The sequence below is a fragment of the Anopheles cruzii genome, chromosome 2, assembly GCF_943734635.1.
Source record: "Anopheles cruzii chromosome 2, idAnoCruzAS_RS32_06, whole genome shotgun sequence".
In the NCBI taxonomy this organism is placed as follows: domain Eukaryota; kingdom Metazoa; phylum Arthropoda; class Insecta; order Diptera; family Culicidae; genus Anopheles; species Anopheles cruzii.
Window position 1 is genome coordinate 38,951,192 of NC_069144.1, and position 19,970 is coordinate 38,971,161.

General features: G+C 51.0%; 1 protein-coding gene across 4 annotated transcripts in view; it reads right to left on the minus strand.

Moving 5' to 3' along the window:
- LOC128269267 (RING finger protein nhl-1) overlaps positions 1-19,970 on the minus strand; it is a 47,810-nt gene that overhangs the window by 13,218 nt on the left and 14,622 nt on the right. For 3 of the 4 annotated variants that reach the window (XM_053006679.1, XM_053006677.1, XM_053006678.1), the window contains 8 exons: positions 16,947-17,087; positions 15,331-15,466; positions 13,753-15,233; positions 10,214-10,992; positions 9,854-10,093; positions 7,449-8,322; positions 7,218-7,358; positions 6,769-6,845 (listed from right to left, as the gene is read on the minus strand). In XM_053006679.1, the coding sequence (XP_052862639.1) occupies positions 6,769-6,845; positions 7,218-7,358; positions 7,449-8,322; positions 9,854-10,093; positions 10,214-10,992; positions 13,753-15,233; positions 15,331-15,466; positions 16,947-17,081 (3,863 nt within the window). In that variant the 5' untranslated portion in view covers positions 17,082-17,087. Of the gene's footprint in view, positions 1-6,768; positions 6,846-7,217; positions 7,359-7,448; positions 8,323-9,853; positions 10,114-10,213; positions 10,993-13,752; positions 15,234-15,330; positions 15,467-16,946; positions 17,088-19,970 lie in introns of all 4 variants that reach the window. The other variant, XM_053006680.1, reaches the window with a different exon arrangement.

A 19,970-nucleotide genomic window follows, 5' to 3' on the forward strand; every position in this document is an offset into this window, starting at 1 on the left:
AGCCCTAAAACGGCCATAGTGAGAGGGACTCTCAAAAGTTGAAATTCTGCGATTAAAAAAATGAAAAATTGAGTGAATTTTTCGTTCGGGTTGTTATCGGAAAGAGTTTTGTGTACCAATTCCTTTCTGAAGTCACTTTTATCGAAATGGCCGTTATTCCCTGCTTTCGAATGATTGCATCGATGCACTTACTGCACCCAACTGCATGTTTGTTGATGGGTAAATTCAATCGATGATGTTGTTCAAACCAATCGATAAGTCACATTCCTGTATTTTTCTTTTTTTGTGACCCGCGGGTTTTTCAAAAAAACATAAATCTTTCACATGGCTAGTTACCAAAATACAGGATCTGTTTTGATAGTTTGGCACGCCACTCTCAGCTCATCTGGATCGGTCGACTACCGAGAAATAGATCTTGGGCATCGAAATGTTAAGATCAAAGTCGGAGGATTGTGTAGCGATCAGCTACAGTGCCGTAAACGGCTTTTTTACACCAACAAAATTAATCCTCGCCATCCCTATTTCCTTATAATTATTTGTACATCGATACTATCGCATAACTAAAATGTATATTTTGTATTTGTATTTTTTATTTTGTTTGTTGGTTTTTTTTGTAAGGTATTTTTTAGTTATGCAGCAATGCAGCCACGACAGGGCAAGTTTTAGGGCGAGAGTGTCGTCGAGTCAGTACGGTAAGTCAAGATCTTTAATGCGAAAACACCCTGTACCGATCGTCTACGATGTTACAGTGACCGAAGAATAAGTAGAGGGCAGCGTGCGTTATGATGAAGCCCAATGAAGTAAATTATTTCAGGTCGGAAAAAAAATATTTATTTCGGTTTGCAACCCATCTTTGAAAGAGTTGGACCTTGTCAACTTTTGTGCCTGAAAATGACGTTTTGCGGGGATTATAAATTTTCAGCTCCTCTTGAAGAAAACTGCTTCGGAATTGCACTAAATGCTTGTCGGGACTTGTGTTTGGAAGATCGCAGTGCTTTGAGAGGTTTAAAAAATTTCAAAATGGCGATTTTGACTTAACAAAAAAAAGCGTCGGAGGAATCCAAAAAACGGACTTTCTGATGGGACAGAAAGATGTGGAGTTTCACAAGCTCCTAAAAACTGATGAAAACGTTAATTCCGATCGCTACTGACAACAAATGATCAATTTGAACCATGCATTGATCGAAAACGACCAAAAAGCCGTTCCAGTTTTTTTTAATGGAGACGCCTGGTGGCCCGTGGCAACAAGCACCAGGCGCCCCATAAAACAAAACTGTTTCACGATACTATCAAATCACTTGGATGGGAGCTGCTATCCCTCCCCGCGTTATTCGCCAGACTTGGTTCTTTCCGAATATCATTCATTTTCATCGATGGGACACGTATTGGCTGAGCAGCCCTTCGTTTTTCTACGAGGAAGTCGAAATGGGATGACTAATTAGTTTACTTAAAAAGTCAAAGAATTCCTGCGTTTGGGAATCCATGATTTAGCAGAGTGATAGGAGAAATGTAAAGATAGCGATGGCACGTACTTTAAATAAAATATAAAATCGCATTAATGTTTTATAAACATTTTTTGGGTGTTAAAAACAGTCCGGTTCTCAACGTATAGACCGTAAACTTGCGTCGTGAGGCCTTTGATCGATCAATTCATCGCTGATGCTGTGCATGCCACACACCACAAGCAGGCAAAACGAGCAAACAATGCGTGCAGATTAGGGCAGCAACAACTTGAGACCTACTTTGACTATCAGATGTGAAACACTATCAAACCACTGTCAAAAATAGGGCTCCAACCGTTCAGAGGGTTGAGTAGGTTTGTTCGATACGGATCTGGCCGGGATGAAGCCATGCTGCTGGGCTGAGATGTAGGATTTCGAGCAGGACATCAGTTGCTTAGTATTCGAGTAGTCTGCTACTCTCTTTTGTCGCCTACCTAACGGACATGATGCATCTAGCAAGGATAACTCCCAAACGACAAGGACGAGGAAAACAGAATCCTTAGCGGAAGCGCCATCGCTAATATTATCATTATTTAAACCCCATACACCGCTTTCCGCCGCACACGATCAAGAAAAGACAAACATCAAAACCACCCACAGTGTAGTTAACTGGAAAACGGATAAGGCTATTCAATTCGCTCGCCAGCCCCATTATTGAAGTGTCAAAAAGTGAACAGGAAAATGTTTCTCTCACACCGCTCGTCGCCGACCGCCGCTTTCTTAGCCCCGTTGCGATCGACCACCGGTTGGCGTGGTCGAATGTCGAATGTAAACGGGCGCACGACGTAAATACACCGTTTATCGCGCCCCATTGTGCGGCCCCCTTATTTATGGTGGTGCGGACCGAGAGCACCGGTGCGCGGGGAGAAAAAGTTATCGAAACGATAAACCTGGTCAACCGGAAGCGGCAGCTGCATAAAATTAAGCCAAAGCGCACGGCGCACAAACACGGCACGAAAAACGGCCACGCAATCGCAACAAGTCCATCACGTGCCTCGGGATTGTGGCCACATAAATTGTCTCCTGATAGCGCCCACCACCGACGATACGTTCGATGGCGCATCACCGAGCACGGTTTGCGGAAAAGCGAGAGAGAGAGAAAAAACAAGGATGGTAAATAAAACAAAAGCCCCGCAAACATTGAGCAACATCCAATGGGCTTCGATCGACCGACGGAACCGATTGAACCGATGGCTCCGGCCCGTCCCGGAGGCCCGCTCCTGGTGGTGGACGCCAACCTGCGCCACCCTGAACCTATGTTTCGTGGTCGTTGTTGTTGTTGTTCCGATTTTCCCATTTTCCAGAGAGATTACAATACGCTAAAGCGCTCGACGATCGGGCCGACGAACGGCTTTCGAGGCTGTTCTCTACGTTTATCCTGCGGCGGTGGCCCTCCTGTAGAAACCCCCCATTTTCTCCCATCATCTCCGGCCCCGGCTTGAACCAATCTTGATCACGGTGCATCAAATTTCGATCCGAACCGAAGCGCAGCTCCACGCTGCTCCGGGCCGGTCCTTGCGTGCGACAGTTGACACATGCGGAAGCGGAAATGAAACCAGAGCGTGTTCCGGTGGCCCAGAGCGAAGAACAGGCCGTTCCCGTTCCCAGCCCACATACCAGTCCGGGAGTGCCGGCGGGTTGGGGGTTCGAAAGTGAAGCCACCCTTTTTGTTTCCGGTTGGGCCGCTGCCACGACCATCTTTTATTCACCTTCTTTTATTCACCAGCTCCGTGGGCTCCGGCTCCGGGGTGACGTGACGCGCGGTGAACACGGACGGTTCGATGTGTATTTAGCGAACGTGGGGCGACACCTCCTTACACCACGCCACCCCGGTTCCCGGACGATGTGGGTCCACCCGGAGGTGGCAGGCAGCAAGGAAAGGAAAACAACCACCCAAGCTCCCATATGGGGCTGCTTCCCATCTTCGGCCATTAAAGTTCGAGTGTGTGTGTGTGTGCTCGAGTAGGACGACGATAAGTGAACCTTCTTTCCATCGTCCATCCGCGGCGACAAACTTCGGTCCGAAGGAACTTGCGCCGCGTCGGAGCAGACAAAAGCAGACGATGGACACGCACGGGCGTCAAGTCCTGGGCCTGGGCCTGGGGCCGGGCCGGAGGACAATCCTCCACTCAACGGCAACGGCGGGGAACGAGCGGCACGAAGCACGCCATTATCGTGCGTCGTTGATGGGTTGATGGATGCCGGGCGCTGATGGAGTAGCGTCCGCCCCACCAAGGACACGGCGAACCGCGAGCGCCCGCCGGTGGGAACGGTGCGCAACGGGCACTGTGTTTGGGCGCCCCGCTTGCTCCACTTCTCGATTCGCCGGGCGACGAGGGCTCTTCGGAGCTTTCTGTTTAATTGTGTCACAGAAAGAAAGTACTTCCGGCAGATGTTCGGATGGATAGGATTCGAAGAGGATTCGCACCCGCCGGGAATCCACGCACTTGCGCACCGTTTGTTGCCACGATCGGTGGCAACCAGGGAGGCGGGGGGGCTGTGTAGCTGGCGGGGCTTTACCAAGTACAACCAGCCTTTCTGTTGCGATGCTTACCATATCATTTCAATATAATAATGTAGTAAAAGAAGGAACTCTGATATTTTATTCCCAGAGTTGCTCCGATGGGGGTTGCACAAACGGTAGGCTCAGCAATTTGGGGAAAACGTCCTGAAGGCACTGGCAGACAACGGCCATCCTTGGGCGGCCCATTCTTACGGATGGTGCAATATAGTTTGTATCGATGCTCTATGTTTGGGACCTGAGCTGGAACTCACAGTTTGGGACACAGTTTGGGACACTGTTTATGAAATAAATGAATCAATATCGTGCGGAAATATCGCATTAAGTATTTAGAATCTTCGAACAGGCTACCATTGAGATCACAGTTCCGATCAGAGCAATTCAGAGTTGCTTTTGGTCTGGCGCAGGCTATTAACTATTTGTTTCGGTATTTTGCTTTAGACATAGCGTTGTCTGTTGAAGCCATTTTCTTTTTGGGTTTAAGCACCAGAGTACGGTTGTTGGAAGCGAGACCAGACGAATGTACGCCATGTGTCTCTGTTTTTCCTGTAGAACAGGAGCAATTTAGTTTGGTTAAAATAATTCCAAACAGCGTTTCAAAGCTTTGACTTTCAAGCAGGACAAATTGGGAACCTTTATATAGTTTATAACTTTCAAGGATTTTTACTACGGCCCTACGTGAGCAGTGTGATGAGCATTTAATAATATTTGGAAATAACTTTTGTTTGCGACAACCCAAAGCTTACTAGGTCTAAGAGTTGAGAACCGGACTGTTTTTAACACACACAAAACGTTTATAAAATTTTAATGCAATTTTCTATTTTATTCAAAGTGTGTGCCATTGTTAGCTATACATTTAGACCCAAAGCCCAAAGCAAGACGACATTTCGACGTCACCTCAACAGTGCATCTGTTTGAGAGCTTTAATTTGGTGCTAATATGATCCGACCCGTTTAGGCGTTAAAATATTAAGAATAAATGAGAGTGAAAACGATAACTACTAAATCGAGGTGTCAGAAACGATCGACAATAATTTGATCGAAGTGACGCGCATTACGATCGATCTTAGTTCAACTTGATGATATGATGATTAAACACGATGCTGTTTTACTACTGTCAATTGTATTATGCAAACCCATTCCTGATATTTGATCAGTAAATCGCATAAAATAGTTTGACCAACTATTTGTCGGATTGTCTTATTGGCCGATGGGTAAGATGGACGCATGCATGCAAACATTAATGCACCTATGGCGATAACTGAGCATAAACAATATAGCCAGGACTCGTTTATCTGCTTCTCTTTTACTCGCGGTCGCGGGCTTTTTCCGACCTTTTGAGGCCACCAAAAACCCAAAGCGTAACCTAAAGCTTACGCAAGTCGGGTGAAGCTCTACGATCCCTTCGCTGCCACCGGGGACTGCCTAAGCTGTCTACCCTTCAACTCATAGACCATCTACTTCAAGTTCAGCCAGATCCATGCCTTTGCCGATGACATAGACATTATAGGTCAGAGACTCTCCATTGTCGGAACCGAGGTGATTACGCAAGCTGCGGATAATATCGCTCTACAGATCATGGTGGTCATGGTGGCACGATCAGAAGCCCTACCAACAACTCTGAGTTCTAAGGTGTCTCTAGGTCCTTCTATTAAAGGGTCAAAGGTTAGCACTAACAACAGAACTATTGAGAGAACTATTTTGCTCACATCTCGTGTCCAGATTCGCACTCTCACTACATATGAGCCTGAGACATGGAACCCTGTCCAAAACCGACGAAAACAGTGAACTGGTCGCACTGTCCGATGACCTTACTGCGTATGAACCTCGCCAGGCTTCGGTGGGCGGATCATGTCATGAGGCAAGTTCAGGCTTTTGCAAGATCAGCCAAAGGCTACCTCACCAGATCATCTCGGCGAACCGAGATTCTCCAACGGACACAAATTGATAGGAAACTCAGCGCTTCGCTGGGGACCATTAAAAAGTGCCCCGAATGGTTAGACTTCATCATGTGCTCGTCGGCAGTCGGCAAATACCTGTTCGCCTCCGGGGTTCTCCGGTTCGTCCTTCGTCGCCCATTAATGCCCCGGGCATTCCCGGCCACGGTGGCCGGTGCTAGTGCAAATATTGGAATGGGCCAGAAACGAATAAAATGTGCAACCAACGAGCGATCTGGACCGCGGACCCCGTCTCGGAGAGGCTCCGCGGGTCTCAAAACTGTTGTAAATGTTATAATTAAACGAAATGGAAAATTTCATCAAATACGGAAAAGGCCGCATCATGCCCCTTCCGCCCTTCCCGTGTTTGACGAAACGAAATTAAATTCCGCTCCGGCCCGCAGCGCCCCCTCAGACGGTTCCGGTCGGTGCCCGTTCCGCTCGTTTCATATCTCCGGGACAGCTTCCGGGGGCCAGTGTTAGACGGCCACCCCGTGTCCACCCCGTGATGTGGGCCGGATGTGGAACCAGACCAGGCCACGGTGGTGTGTGTGTGTGTGTGTGATGAGCTTATCCTCGTTTCCGGGCACCGCACGGCAGAGATGAAAATATTCCGAAAAATGAAATGCAAAAAACGAAACGAAAGTTCCCCAGGCGTTCGGCGCTCATCTCCACCTCGCAGCCGGAGCGCCGGCCGGAACCCGTCGGAGCGTGTGCGAAAATTATGCCTGACGTGTGTGTGGGTGGACCACCACCACCCTCCCACCGGACTGGAGCAAAAGGTGAAAATGAAAATCCCGCAGACCTACCTTGGGAATTTAAATTGACCTTCCTCGGAGCCTTCGCCGCCGAACGTCGTCAGAACGCGACCGTTGACGTCGAATATCTGCCGAAACACAGAGAGAAAAAGAGAGAGAAAGAGAGAGGGGATGAAGTACAGAGGGCAACAGAGGAAGAAGAAAGGACCCGTAGAAGAAAAGCGAGAGCCCCAAATTGGGAGCGACCTGGCGAGTGTCAGGTGTGCGTTTCCGGCGATCAGTGACAGGCAGCTGTCAACGACCGGAAATTCAAATGGGGCAACTTGGCGTGGCGACCGAAAAAAAACGAAACCAGAACCAGAGCGGAATGCCGGAAATTACATATTACGTGACCGCCGCCCTCGGTTCGGCTTGATGGACGACTCCGTTCCGGGCCACTGCCTGCCGGAATGCTAATCAAGGGCGGGTGGGGTGGGGGCATGGGCTGGGGCTGCACGTACCTGCACCCGGTGGTTGTTGGAGTCGGAAACGATGACGCGGTTCGTGTTGGACACGGCGATGTAGTGCGGGTGTTCGAGCTGGCCCTTTTCCTTGCCGCAGGTGCCAAACTTGCCAATAAATGATCCATCTGATTGGAATACCTGGAAGCACACCGGGGAAACCGGAGCCGTTAGATGGACGATGGTCACCCGGTCGATGCTGCCCGGTCTGCGGGGTGTCTGAACCTTTACCTGAATCCGGTGATTTTCCTTGTCGCACACGTAGATGAAACCGAGGGCATCGGTGGTGATGCCCCACGGGTAGTTGAATTTACCGTCGGTGGTGCCCTGCGAGCCAAAGGATCGCAAGAATCGACCGGCCGGATCCAGCACCTGGATGCGGTGGTTGTATCGGTCGGCGATGATGAACTGGCCGATCCGGTTGACCGCCACCCCGGCCAAGCAGTCGAACTCGCCGTCCCCGTTGCCGTACTGGCCGAACTCCTTGGCGAAGATGCCGTTGGAGTCGAACACCTGGACGCGGTGGTTGGACGAGTCCGCCACGACGACGACGTTGTCCGGGCCGACGGCGATGCCGCGCGGCCACGTGAAGGAACCTGGTTCGCTCCCCCGACCTCCTATCTGGAACAGCTGCCGGCGCTTCTGCAGGTACTGCGTCCTAGGGGACATACCTGCTGCCCCGGGTATACCGGCTACTGCCGCTGCCGTAGGAGAGGTAGGGGAGCCTACCCCGTTTTTTGAGTCGTCGTCCGAGCTGTGAATGTCGGTCTGGCGCAGGGGCAAACCGAGGCTGAGCCGCCGGGCGGCGGCCGCAGCCGCCGCAGACGACGCTGACGCTGACGCGCTGCTCGACGAGGCCGATGACAGCGACGAGGAACCGGCGCCCGACGTCGAGGAGCCGCCATCTTTGCCGTCCTTCGTCGACCGGTTGCCGTACTTGTTCTTCAGGTAGCGGGCCCACGAACTGAGGGCGGCCCCGTCCTTGTCGCCACCGGTGCCACTCGTTCCGCGGTCCGGTGATGGCTCGCGTGACTTGAGGGCGTGCGTCGAGCGGCTGCGGGACAGGTCCGATGGTTGGCTGGCCAGCGACGAGGATGCACCGTATCTGCGCGATAGAGGACAGAGAAGGACCGGAAAAGATTAGCCACCCGTGGCCGACATTATGCAAATGGCGTATTAATGTAAAACTTTGCACGTGTTCAGGCGAGTCCAGGCTGCTAGACTTCCCAGCTCAGCGCACCGGACTTGGAATCTTACTGAACGACTTGAAAGACGACTTCGCAGTAGGGCATTCGTCGGTCCCAGAAGCTCTTGTGAAGCGTCCACACTGCGACACTGACACAGGGTAAGCCAGACTTTCAGACGATTGAGTGCTAAGGAAGCGCCATTCTAACTACAGTATACTCAAATCCCAGTGTCCAGAGGAAAAAATGTCTGTCCTAGGGTAGCGAGTTGGAGCTCGAAACTTTGTGAACTCACGGACGGAGAGTGCGTCATTCCGGTTAGTCAATCGCCTGATAGCTAATCTAGTGACCACTCTACACACAGCTAGCAACAGTGATCAAGAAAATGGGTCATATTGATGGCGAAATCAAGCCAGTAGCGTGCAGCTCAACGAAACCAAGGACTATATCCGGAAGAGCGTAAACGAAATAAGGTCGCCATGTCGTCTTTATATAAGTTTTGCTAGAAAAAAATCCATTATTTTTGCCTGAATTTCAAAACACTATTTTAGTTGCTTCCGATGGGCCGATTTACGTCAAATATACACCGTTTGGTTGGAAAATGTGCTATCTCTTTTAAGGTATCTTCAGAACGCCTGTCTCATAAAAGTCTTGGTCGATATTGGCGAAAAACTCTAGCAATCTATTTTCACAATCGTTTCTTGATCTAAATTTTTTATCACTCAGAAAGTTTTGCAATGGGCGATAAAGGTGTCAATCGCTTAGTGCAAGGTCCGGATTGAATGCGGTGAATGCATTAAAACTTCCCAACCAAGCTCCCGGACTTTCTGGCGAGTCAATAAAGACGTTTGTGACCTTTTTTTTTGTCCTGATGGAACACAAAACCTCTTTCGTTGACCGATTCTGGTCGTTTCTGGTCACTTGTTAACTTCAAACGGTGGAGTTGCTGACAGTAGAGATCTGAATTTAGTGTTTAGCCACACGGAAGCAACTCCTAATAAACGATTCCTTTCAAAGCCCACCATGTTTGATTACTAATATGCCTACTAATTACTAATAATATGATCAACTTTGATTATTTCTGTGATTTTATCAACCTTTTCGGCGGCGGATCTGCCTGTGCGAGGTTCATCTTTAACATAAAAAATAACTGAAAGGGGTCAACGAAACCAAACTTGCACGTAACTAGCTGGTAGAATATCGGCACCATAAACACCATGCACAATTTCAGCGGTCTAGCTTGAAGTTTTGTCTTTGTCCGAAAGCGAGCTTAGTTTTTAGTTCGTGTGGTCGTTTTGCAGACTTGCGGAGTTGCAAAGAATCGGACGTAGCTTGCGGACCAACTAATTATTGGGAGATGTTCTCCAAGGAACTTCTTCCCAGTGACAGCACTGCTTGTGGGCTTATGAAACCATGGAACATTAAAAAACGGCGACCCCCCCGGATACCCACCTGGACGCAAGGTAGGCCGACGGCGATGAGGTAGTCGGCGAGACGGGCTCGTCATCCTCGTCGTCGTTGCCGAAGTTGTGCGACGAGCGGCTTCGGGCAAGGCGCGTCCTCCGGTCCTGGAGCGCCGTCGTGAACCGGCTGCGGCCCACCCCGTGCCGACCGTCCGAGTCGTCGGTGCCCTCATCCTCCGGGGCCACCACCGCCGTGCTCTTGCTCTTGTTCAGGAACCGACTGGTGTACCTGCAAGTACGGAACGTGTCCTACAAAGTACGGAAGCGAAACGAGAGCCCGCCGATCGGAGCAAGGGCTCCGACCGTGGGGTGGGGTGGGGGGGCAATGAAAAGAAAGCAAAACAGTTACCCGGACCCGCTGCCGTACTTGTTGTCGTCCGGCTCGGCCGCGTGGCTCGTGGTCCGCGACCGCAGCGCCGACGATCCGCTCGCCGACGACCCGTACTTCGGACTCTCGTCACGCTCGTAGTGGTTCTGGTGCGACCGGTAGCTGGTCGGGCTGGAGTACCCCGTCACGGACGGGCGCGTCGCCTCGTCGCGCGACGTCTTCCGGGAGCCACTGTCCGACGAGTCCTGGCGAGCCATTCGACCGAACAGCGGACTGGACGGACTGCCGCGCGAGTTGGTCGAGGCCGAGGACTCGTGCGTCCGCGAGGACACGGTGGTCGGGATCGACGCAGCAGCAGCCACCGGTGCGGCCACCGTCGCCGGCTTCTCCTCCTCCTCTTCCTCCTCCTCGGACTCTTCCTCGGAAGACGATTCCTCCTCGGAGCTGCTGTCCGATTCCTCCTTCTTCGCTTCCGGCTCCTTGGGCGCCATCGTCGTCACCGTCTGAGGCAGGAAGCGACTCTGAAACGGCTTCTTGGCCGTTTCGCCATTCGTCGTGGCGCGCTGTGCGTTTTCGTTGGCGTTCTTCAGGATCGTCTTGGGCTTCGCTTCCGATTCCGCTGCCCGTGCCGTCGCCGCAGGTGCGGGCGAAGCGCGAGAGCTCTCGCTGGACGAGTTCGACTCGCTGCTGGCCGATCGGGCCACGGACGGTTTCTTCGCCGTCGTCGCCGGTTTGGCGGACGATTGGCGCGAGTTGGCGCGGCGGTTCGTCTCCGAGTCCTGGTCCTGATCGCTGTCAGCCTGGTGGGTGGGTGGTGGCGGCGTTGGCGATGTTTATGGCGGCACGGAAACGGATGGTGGACGAAGAATGTGCGAAGAAAGAGAAAACGGAAGAAATGGGTTATGTGGCGAAAGAGAGAGGGAGAATGAGGGAGAGAGAAATAAAAGGGTCAATGGGAAGAGTAGTAGTGCCGCAAAAATCCAATCCGACTGTGGCCGCGACATGACACGGGCCCGATGCTCAAGCGATGTGCGCAGTTAATCGCGATGACGTTACCGTTATTGTGACGTAGAAAGGAAGACATGAAGTGGCCGAGTAAGGTTTTATGAATGGAACATGAGTGGAAGAGTGTGTCAACTATCCTATGGGTGAAACATGATCTAGTGTACAGCTAGCTGATAGTAACTGATAGGGTGATCCATCTAGTGTTCCGAAGATGTCGTCCAAGGTTTCGGCTTCAATTTCGCCTAAGAACCAATTAGCCAACATTTATCGGTATGGCTCCTTCCTTATTTTCGAAGAAAAAGTGGACGATTATGCCATCAGATCAAAATCCGCACCAAACTGTCACTCGTTTTGGGATGCATTGGCTTCTCTTGCACGACGTTTGGGTTTTCCGAACCCCAAATACGACTTATTAACATATCCACCGAAGTGGAAATGAGCTTTTCAAATTTCATAGAGTTTGAATTGCAGACTTACTGTTCAAAAGGTATCTCGACTTTTGAATTTCCGTGGGTTATTTTGTGAATGATCAATCAATTTTTGACGGCTGTTTTGCTTGGGCGTGTTTTGGCTCATCGTCGATTTTTGTCTATTCTAGTATTCAAGATCTCAAAAGAATATTTTTTGTAGTGCTTCGAGGATTGAAAAAAACACCGGCATAAGTGTATAATTTTTGATAGGGATTACTTTAAAGGGGACAAAATAGATATTTATGAATAAACCAATATTTTGTGTAAAAACACAAATTTCAGGATACTTTCTGAACAGCCTTCGTATAGCGTCCCATTTCGCAAATGGCAAATGTTTTACTAAATGTTTGCATTTTTTCAGAATAAAGTTTGACGTTTAAAAAGTCAAGTAATCGGTTGTTTAGAATTCAAACACTTCTATCTAAGTATCTGCACTTCTACACAAGAAAAAATTGCTGTCCAAGCTTTTGCAGGTGTCAAAAAAAGGATTCAGCTCAATTCCCTCAGTTTAGTCAGCCGTCAAAGTTGTTCAACACTTCCTGCTTCTAGCAAATAGCTATACATGACGGATTGTCCTCAAGAATTACCAAAGGCAACCGAGGGACACGCTGATGGGGCTGCCAGGATTGCATGGATTGGAACGATAGAGCTGTTCAACTGCAGTAGTCAACGAGTCGTCAGGCGAGAATCGAGCATCAAGTATCCTCCCCCCGCGGCACTGACGCACTGTTGACGAACTCAAATTTAATCCGACGGGCGGATCACGTCAGGAACCACCTTTTGGGGGGGAGTGCATGCCGTCAGCTGTTGATGTTAAAATGACCACCGTTGCCACACGCGAAATTAATTCAATAAACGGACAGTTTGACAGCACAGCTGACGTCCGTCCGTGTCCGTGTCGGCGGCTGCCGGGCGATGGTCGATGAAACAAACAAAAGCATGTTTGATGAGTGGTTTTAAGGGTGACCCTCCGGCTCCGGTTTGTTTTAAAGTGCGATCGGTTGTGTGTGTGTGTGTGCGAGAGAGTGAGAGATAGGGAGAAAGAGAGAGAGGGGATGTTGGGTTGCGGCGTGCTGTTAGAGCCTCCTGGTCGCCTGCGAGCTGCTGAGCTGCGGGTCCGCGATCCGCATTCCAGGTTGTTCTATCGCCCGGAGTGTCACCAAAAACCAAGATGGCCACCGTGGTCCGTGTTTTTGTTGCGTTAGGGGTTTTGGGCTGACATTTGTCGGTTTTGTGTGTGTGTGTCCCTTGTTTCGTTTTTTTTTTGCTTTCTTGGGGCCTGCTTTGGAACACCAACCGTCACTAATGCGGGCCTCCGCTGCGAACGCTGCGTCTGGCTTCCTGGCCGATATTCCGTGGAGCGCGTCGTGTCCGCATCGACTTTCCGGTGGCGTGTGTTTGTGTGTGCAGGCTGATTTCCGGTCATCGGGTTGTCAGTTAATTCAGCGAGCGAATGACGGACCGGCTGGAGCGGGGAGTTGCGTGAAGCTCTGCTGTTGCTGATGAGCCCCGGACCCCGGACAGCGTGCGTCCCTAGAGATGACCCCAACGTTGGTTGATGTATCTGTGTGCCTATGTGTGTGTGTGTGTGCCTGTGGGAAGTTGGGTGTTTGACGTTGCGGTCTCGTCGTTGCGGTGAGGAGACTGCACGGAACGCAGCGTAAGCGGGGGCTGTGACTGACAGACTGACTGACTGGCCATCTGCGGTGCGGTTGGCTCCATTGTTTTCTGCGGTCCCCGTTGTTGTTGTTGTTGTTGGGATTCGGATCGGCCGGAAGCGCTCGAAGTGACGGTCTACTAATCTAACATCATCGAGTGAGCGTTTGTGTGTGTCTTTTTCTAACGAGGCAAAGCAGGCAGACAGCGCCGCTACGCGGCCGGTACTTGTACTAATACTTTGACAGGTTGTTTTTGTTTTTTTCGGTGCTTAAGTCACGGTAGACTAAGAAGGCTACGGGGCTCGATTTGTACTGTAGTTTCGAATGGGAAGAGGGGTTCGAGTTCGAGTGACGCGGAGTCGGTCGGTCGGCGCGGATCGTTCTACAAAGAATGGCGCACGTTACTTCCCCCATCATCGGATCTCACCTCGACGTGGGGCGATGAGCGGCGGCCTCCTCCCGCAGGCGTCGACGGGCTGCTGTCACTGTCGAGGTCGGAGGTGGGCGTCGCGGTGCGTCCGGTCTTCAGGGCCGACACCCGGTCGGTGGTCGGTCGTTCCGGTTCGGCGGATGCGGCCGTAGCGGCAGCGGTCGTGGCCGCGACAGCCGTCGTCGTCGAGCTGGACGCTCCCTTGTTTTGACGTTTGATTTTCGCAATCTCATCGTCCTCGGAGATCTGGCGGGCGGTGGCGGTCGGTGCGCCGGCTTTCGGCTTCACGCCCGCCAGTGGCGATGGCTTGGCCAGCGTCGGGGTCGCGGCGGGCGACGGCTTCTTCTTGCCCTTCTCCTGGTCCTGCAGGCGCTTCATGACGCGTGGCGAGTCCATCAGCCGGAAGATGCCACTGAGCGGACCCTTGGCGCAGTCCTCCGTGCTGGTGACCTTGGCGGCGTCCTTTGCCCCGTCGCCGGCGGCTGCCTTGCCGCCGCCCGGCTTCGACTCGTTGTCCGAGTCGTTGTCGAGCTGGTGGCTTCGGGCGAACCGAGACCGGAAACGGCCCTTGCCGGTGCGGCTCGACGAGAGCGACGTGTCATCGTCGTAGTCGTAGTCGGTCGCTCCGCCCCGGCCATACCGCGACTCACCGTACCGGTCGCGCTCCTGGGCGGCCGGCGGTTTCGCGGGCCGCTCACCAAACTTGCGGCCCCCGAGCAGCGGTTCCTCGTCGGCGTTCCAGGCCTGGGCTTCCTGCTGGGACCGGAACTGGGCCGCCAGCCGGTGGTCGCTCTTGGAGCGCATCAGGCCGGGACCCGGCGGGGGCTGTAGCATGCCCTGGCTCTGGCTGGTCGCCGTGCCGCCGCCGTGGCTGGGCAGGTTGAGGTCCCCGTACGAGGACACCTCCATGATGAGCTTGTTCGGGTCGATGTTCATGATGAAGCGCACCTTCCGGCTGTAGTCCATCGTTTCGCAGTCGAAGTTGCGGATGAAGTCGACCGTGCGCAGGAAGATCTCCTTCGTGTCCATCAGCTCGCAGTCGTCCCACTCGACCGTGTCGTTCATGTACTTCTCCGCCAGGTCCGCGTTGCTCTGGATGTTGGCGATCTCCTGCTCGAGGTTCTCCTTGAGCGTGACGACGTTCTTCAGCTCGGTCGACATGTACTTGTCCATGTCGTGGCGCAGGTGGTCGGTCCGGTCCTTGAGCGCCTTCTGCAGCCGGCGGTAGATCTCGTCCACCTCCTCCGACACGCTCGTGCAATTGTTCTGCAGGTTCGAGGCGTTCTTCTCCACCACCGCCAGCACCTCCTTCAGCCGGTGGAGCCCGCGCCGGATCTGGTTGTTGATGCGGCTGATCTCACGCCGCAGTATGTCCATGTGCGCCCCCTTACAGTCCGGGCAGATCTTCTTGTCGCAGTGCACGCACAGCGCACAGTACGCCTTCTCCGAGCACACGTTGCACCGCTCCATTATCTGACCTGCAAGTGTGAGAGAGAGAGACGGAGCGACGGTCATTAAAGCACGGTCTGTCGTTGGGGTCATTCAACCCAGCCCACATCCCACAAGTCTGCCTACCGGACGTCGGATCTGGCAGTTCGCCAGTGATCTCGATGTGGAGTTCGAGGAACCGCTGCAGGGTGACGTTGGTCGGGAAGCCCTGCACGCCCTGGTACGGTATCCGGTGCTCCGCTCGGCATTCTGGACACTTCACCTGCAAACCAAGCGGAAACCGATTAGAATCTCGAGTCGACAGACCGGAATGGGTGCCTTCCACTGTTGGTTCTCCCAGATGTTGGTCACGAAATGTTCGCCTTTATTGACCCGGGTTGGTGACATCAATATGATGATTGATTTGGTTCACGCTCATGTCAAGCGTACAGCAAACCGGAACATATGCCAATACCCGCTACCGTCGAAGAGCAAGTTCAACCTTCCACAAAAGAACCGCTCTGGGGTGTCGAGGCCGGCAAGGAGAACCGCAGCCAACGCAATGTGTTTATTCAAGCGACCCCAATGTTCCGCAGATATTATTCCTTGCCAGAGTGCCAGATCAGCCAGGCGCAACGCCTGGCGGATCAATAGTTCCCTTCGAAGGAAGGCATCGAAGGAAGTTACTTGAATCAACGATAGCCATAAAAAGACTAGGACTTTGAATTAATTCACGCGGTTTTTATTCGACGATTGTGGCTCAACTACAACATTTCGCTTTGGTTGCGATGGACCTGGTTCATTAGGTTGGCCTTTTCGCGTTTAGGATTCTCATAATAAATCCACTTTTCATCACCAGTGGCTATTCGGTATAAGAACCACCTTTCTTCACCATTAAATTCATCCATTAAAATACGGCGAGTTCCGGTAGCCGGTTTGATCATATTGAAGTAATGAAGAATTACTCCCCGCCAAAAGACTTTGCCAGGAACGCAATTCGACATTTACAGATGCAGATGAGAAAAAAGATGTTTTTAACATTTTAACCGAAAAACCTGTACTGCGTTTGATGCGTAATGATAGTAGCTGTTAAACAGATATTTCATTATAAGAAATTGTGACTTAAAACTGAGCAATGAAATTTATTGTAAAATCGCATGAATTAATTCAAAGTCCTCATACGAAAATTTTGAGAACGGAGCTTTTCTGCTCCGACTAGTTCTTCTCAATGGTCACAATCGCGACCCGTGAGTTAATACTACCAGGTCTAACCCTATGAGAGTAGATTATTTAAACATATGGCTCTAGCTATCAATTTGGTCCTGATTGAAGATCGCATTGATTTGAGTGGTTTCAAACAAATTAAACATGGTGATTTTGACTTCAAAACCAAGTAGCGTCGGAGAAGTACGACAAACATTGAAGTCGAAATTGGATGACTAATTGGTTTGCTTCAAAAGACGTAGAATTCTTTCGACTGGGAATCCACGGTTTAGCAGAGATATGGAGTAATGTATATTTAGCGATGGCGCGTACTTTCAATAAAATGGAGTTTTTCATTTCAGTTTTTCAATAAACATTTTGGGATTTTTTAGGTTGGCCTTGAAGCATCCGTACACTTGAAGAAGGTCTTGATTGTCCTTCAGGCCGCAATCCAGATCGTGCTCGCGTGTGATTCTTTTTTTCTCCACTTAGTAGTGATCTTCCGACGAATTCCTCGTCACCAGGTGCGCCATCTTGCCGGACTGGACGCCGTTACTCACCTGTCGCTTGACGTAGTCGATCAGACCGTCCATGCACGGCTCCATGCAGAACGAGTGCTGGCATGGTAGCAGCTTCGGGTTGCGGTACCGATCGAGGCACACGCAACACGTCAGTAGTTGCTCAAATTGTTCCATTTTTTACTGAAACGAAACCAGAAGCGTAGTAAAAGTCAGCAGAATGTGTGCGAAAGAGCCAACGGAGCAATGGACCGAGCGAAGCGTAGCGTCTGGCACGAAGGAAACGGTCGTGATCGTGATTTATAAATAGGGACACACTCGAGCACACGAGCCGCCGAAGGGCCGCCGGTCCGGAGCTCGACTCCATTCATCGGGCGGTTGCCAAAGACGTTCGCAGGCAGGTGAACCGGTGACGCGAGAGACTATTTTTCTGCTTTCGCAAAAACGGAACCGTCCTGGCTGAAGGTCGTTTGCTAATTGGAATGTCCCGGAGCGACCGGAAGTCACACATGCGCGTCGTGTGAACCAAACCAGTTTTGTGACGTTTTGCATTGTTCAAATCCGACAGCCCACAAACCGGCGGCCGCAGTGAGGCGAGAACGCGAACTACTCGCTAGTTGGCTGTCAAACCCAGCGCTGTTTCCTTGGTTTAGCCTTTTCCACCAACTGACACTCAACGTCGCAACATTAATTTGCGCGAAAAGTACACGAACCATATTTCGAACCCCCCCTTGTTACTGGTCGCTACAAAACCGTTGTATCAAAAACCAATTCCCATCCCCACGAGCACACATACACAGACACGCGAACATCCACCCACATGATGGCCAAAATAGCCATGGCATGGGATGGGCAAAAATAGAAATGACCAGCGATGGACGATTCAGGGTGTCCGGTGGTCCGGTGAATGAAATTGAGTTTTTGGTTTTCCCGATCTTCTCGTCCGCGAGTTGGCGTCGACCGTTCCGGGTGGAATGTCGATGAACGACGGACGAGAATGTCAACAATGGCAGGAGTTGGAATTTAACGCCATCGATGTAAAACATTCATCTAAATCAACTCATGAAAGTTTGTCGCTCACAGCAATGTCCGATCACTCTCCGGCAAACATCACAACTGAACCGAAATGCAGGACTTGGGGGAAGTTTGCTGTTTAAAGTACTTCCAAACGTATAATTGGTGGATATTCCCATCGTATTTCCATCGTTTCGGTGCCAGAAAGGCCCGATGACAGCAAATCTAATTTCAGCAGAAATTATAGCATTTCTGTCCGGGTCTCCTGCAAACCGGGTCTTTTTTTACGAATTTTCTCCTTCAGCTGTTCGAAAAAGTTAAAATAATAACCGGAACTAATTGTTTTACACGTTTGTACTTGTACTGAATCTATTTCAGTCATTCGATGATTTTCCAATACGATATTCTCTATTTTTTCTGCGATTTCAGGTGTCTCTTTTGGAAGTCCTTGACGTGGATCTAGGCTTGTACACCCACGTTTGAATTGAGCAACGAATCTTTTTGCTGTATTAATTGAATGCGAAGAGTCCTTATACACTTTCAACATTCGGTCATAAATTTCCTTCCTTCCTTCCAAAAATAAAAATTCAACCACTGCACGATACTTGATTCCGTTGTCCGTTGTAAAAAATACTGTGATACGTCGATACTAAATGTCTTGTAAAAAAAAGTGAAACTTTATATAGGTTCATATGATGAGCCCTCTGATAATATTGAAGCTAAAAACTTATGGAACAGGCTGGTAAATAGAAAAAACAAAGCCCAAGGATTACGCAGTACCCTTTCTACTATGTCGATATGAGACTGTAAGGGTGTATAGTTCCCGGGGTAGTCAATCTGACTTGTGTCGTAAGTAGTTGGTGTGTGCATCATGGGTTGGGAAAATTGCACCAGACGCATGCGGTCGGATTTTAGCCTTTTATTTCGCAGCCACAGCCCAGCCGGATGCATTTGCCAGTATGTTGTGAATCGTGGCGTGGTGAAACCGGAAGGCGCACCGGGGCCAGGTGTGTGCATCCTCACGCGGCCAACAAACCCCATTTGGGGTTTGTGCGGTTTTCCCGCGGTTTCCGCCCGCAGAACGGAGCGCTTTCCAATATGATTAGCATTCTGCTGCTGCTGCTGCCAAGATGCACATCCAAGATGGCACTGGCAATCCTCACATCCGCACGGCAGGACCGCCAGCGTTCATATGCACCGCACGCTGCGGGAAATGGAAAATATTGGATTGAGTTTTGCATTTTCTGGCTCCATTCCGATTCGCGGTCGCCGGATGCGAGACCAACAAATTGCGTCTGCACGTCCAGATGCACACACTCTCTCTCACTCTATCGCACACTGACGTTCATGCACGTACGTAATGCGATGCGTGATCCGGATCGGGACCGGAACCGGTGCTGGCGACTGGAAAACACAGCAGCCCCAATGTGGCTCTCTCTCACTTCGAAAGCAAATTTTTCGATTATTGACTGGAAAATTGATGTCATGCTCGCGGTGTGTGTGTGTATGTGTGCGTGCCCGTTGTGTGCGGAGCAATGCTTCGAATTTGGAGGTTACGCGCGGTGCAATAAACCTCCCGCCGCTTCGGGTGCTATAAATAATTCTCAACCAAATCGGAACGACGTTCACGGCCAACGACGCCGGAACGAGTCTTTCGATTTTGGAAGTGACTTCTTTGGTCCTACACACACACACACACACACACGGGGGCAGTCACAGGCGAGAGCCGATACAAAGCACTCCGATGAGATCAAAACACTTGAAGTTGCGCTTGAAGTGCGTCACTGGCTTCCGTCCAGGAAACCTGGCATCAATCTCGCACAGCAGACCACACGAAAGTCTTTCGCACAGCAGAGCTGTTTACTGTTTTCCACCGCACAATGTGTGTATGTGTGTGCGGATTTAAAGGACATTATTGTGAGTGGGAAGACGACAGGAAATGGAAAACGAGTTCAAGGTACTGACCGCCGGCGGCTTGTACGCACTTGACCGATCGCGTTCGGGAATTTTCCACCGCAGGCGGAAAACTGAAATGAGCTCCATTCTTAATTT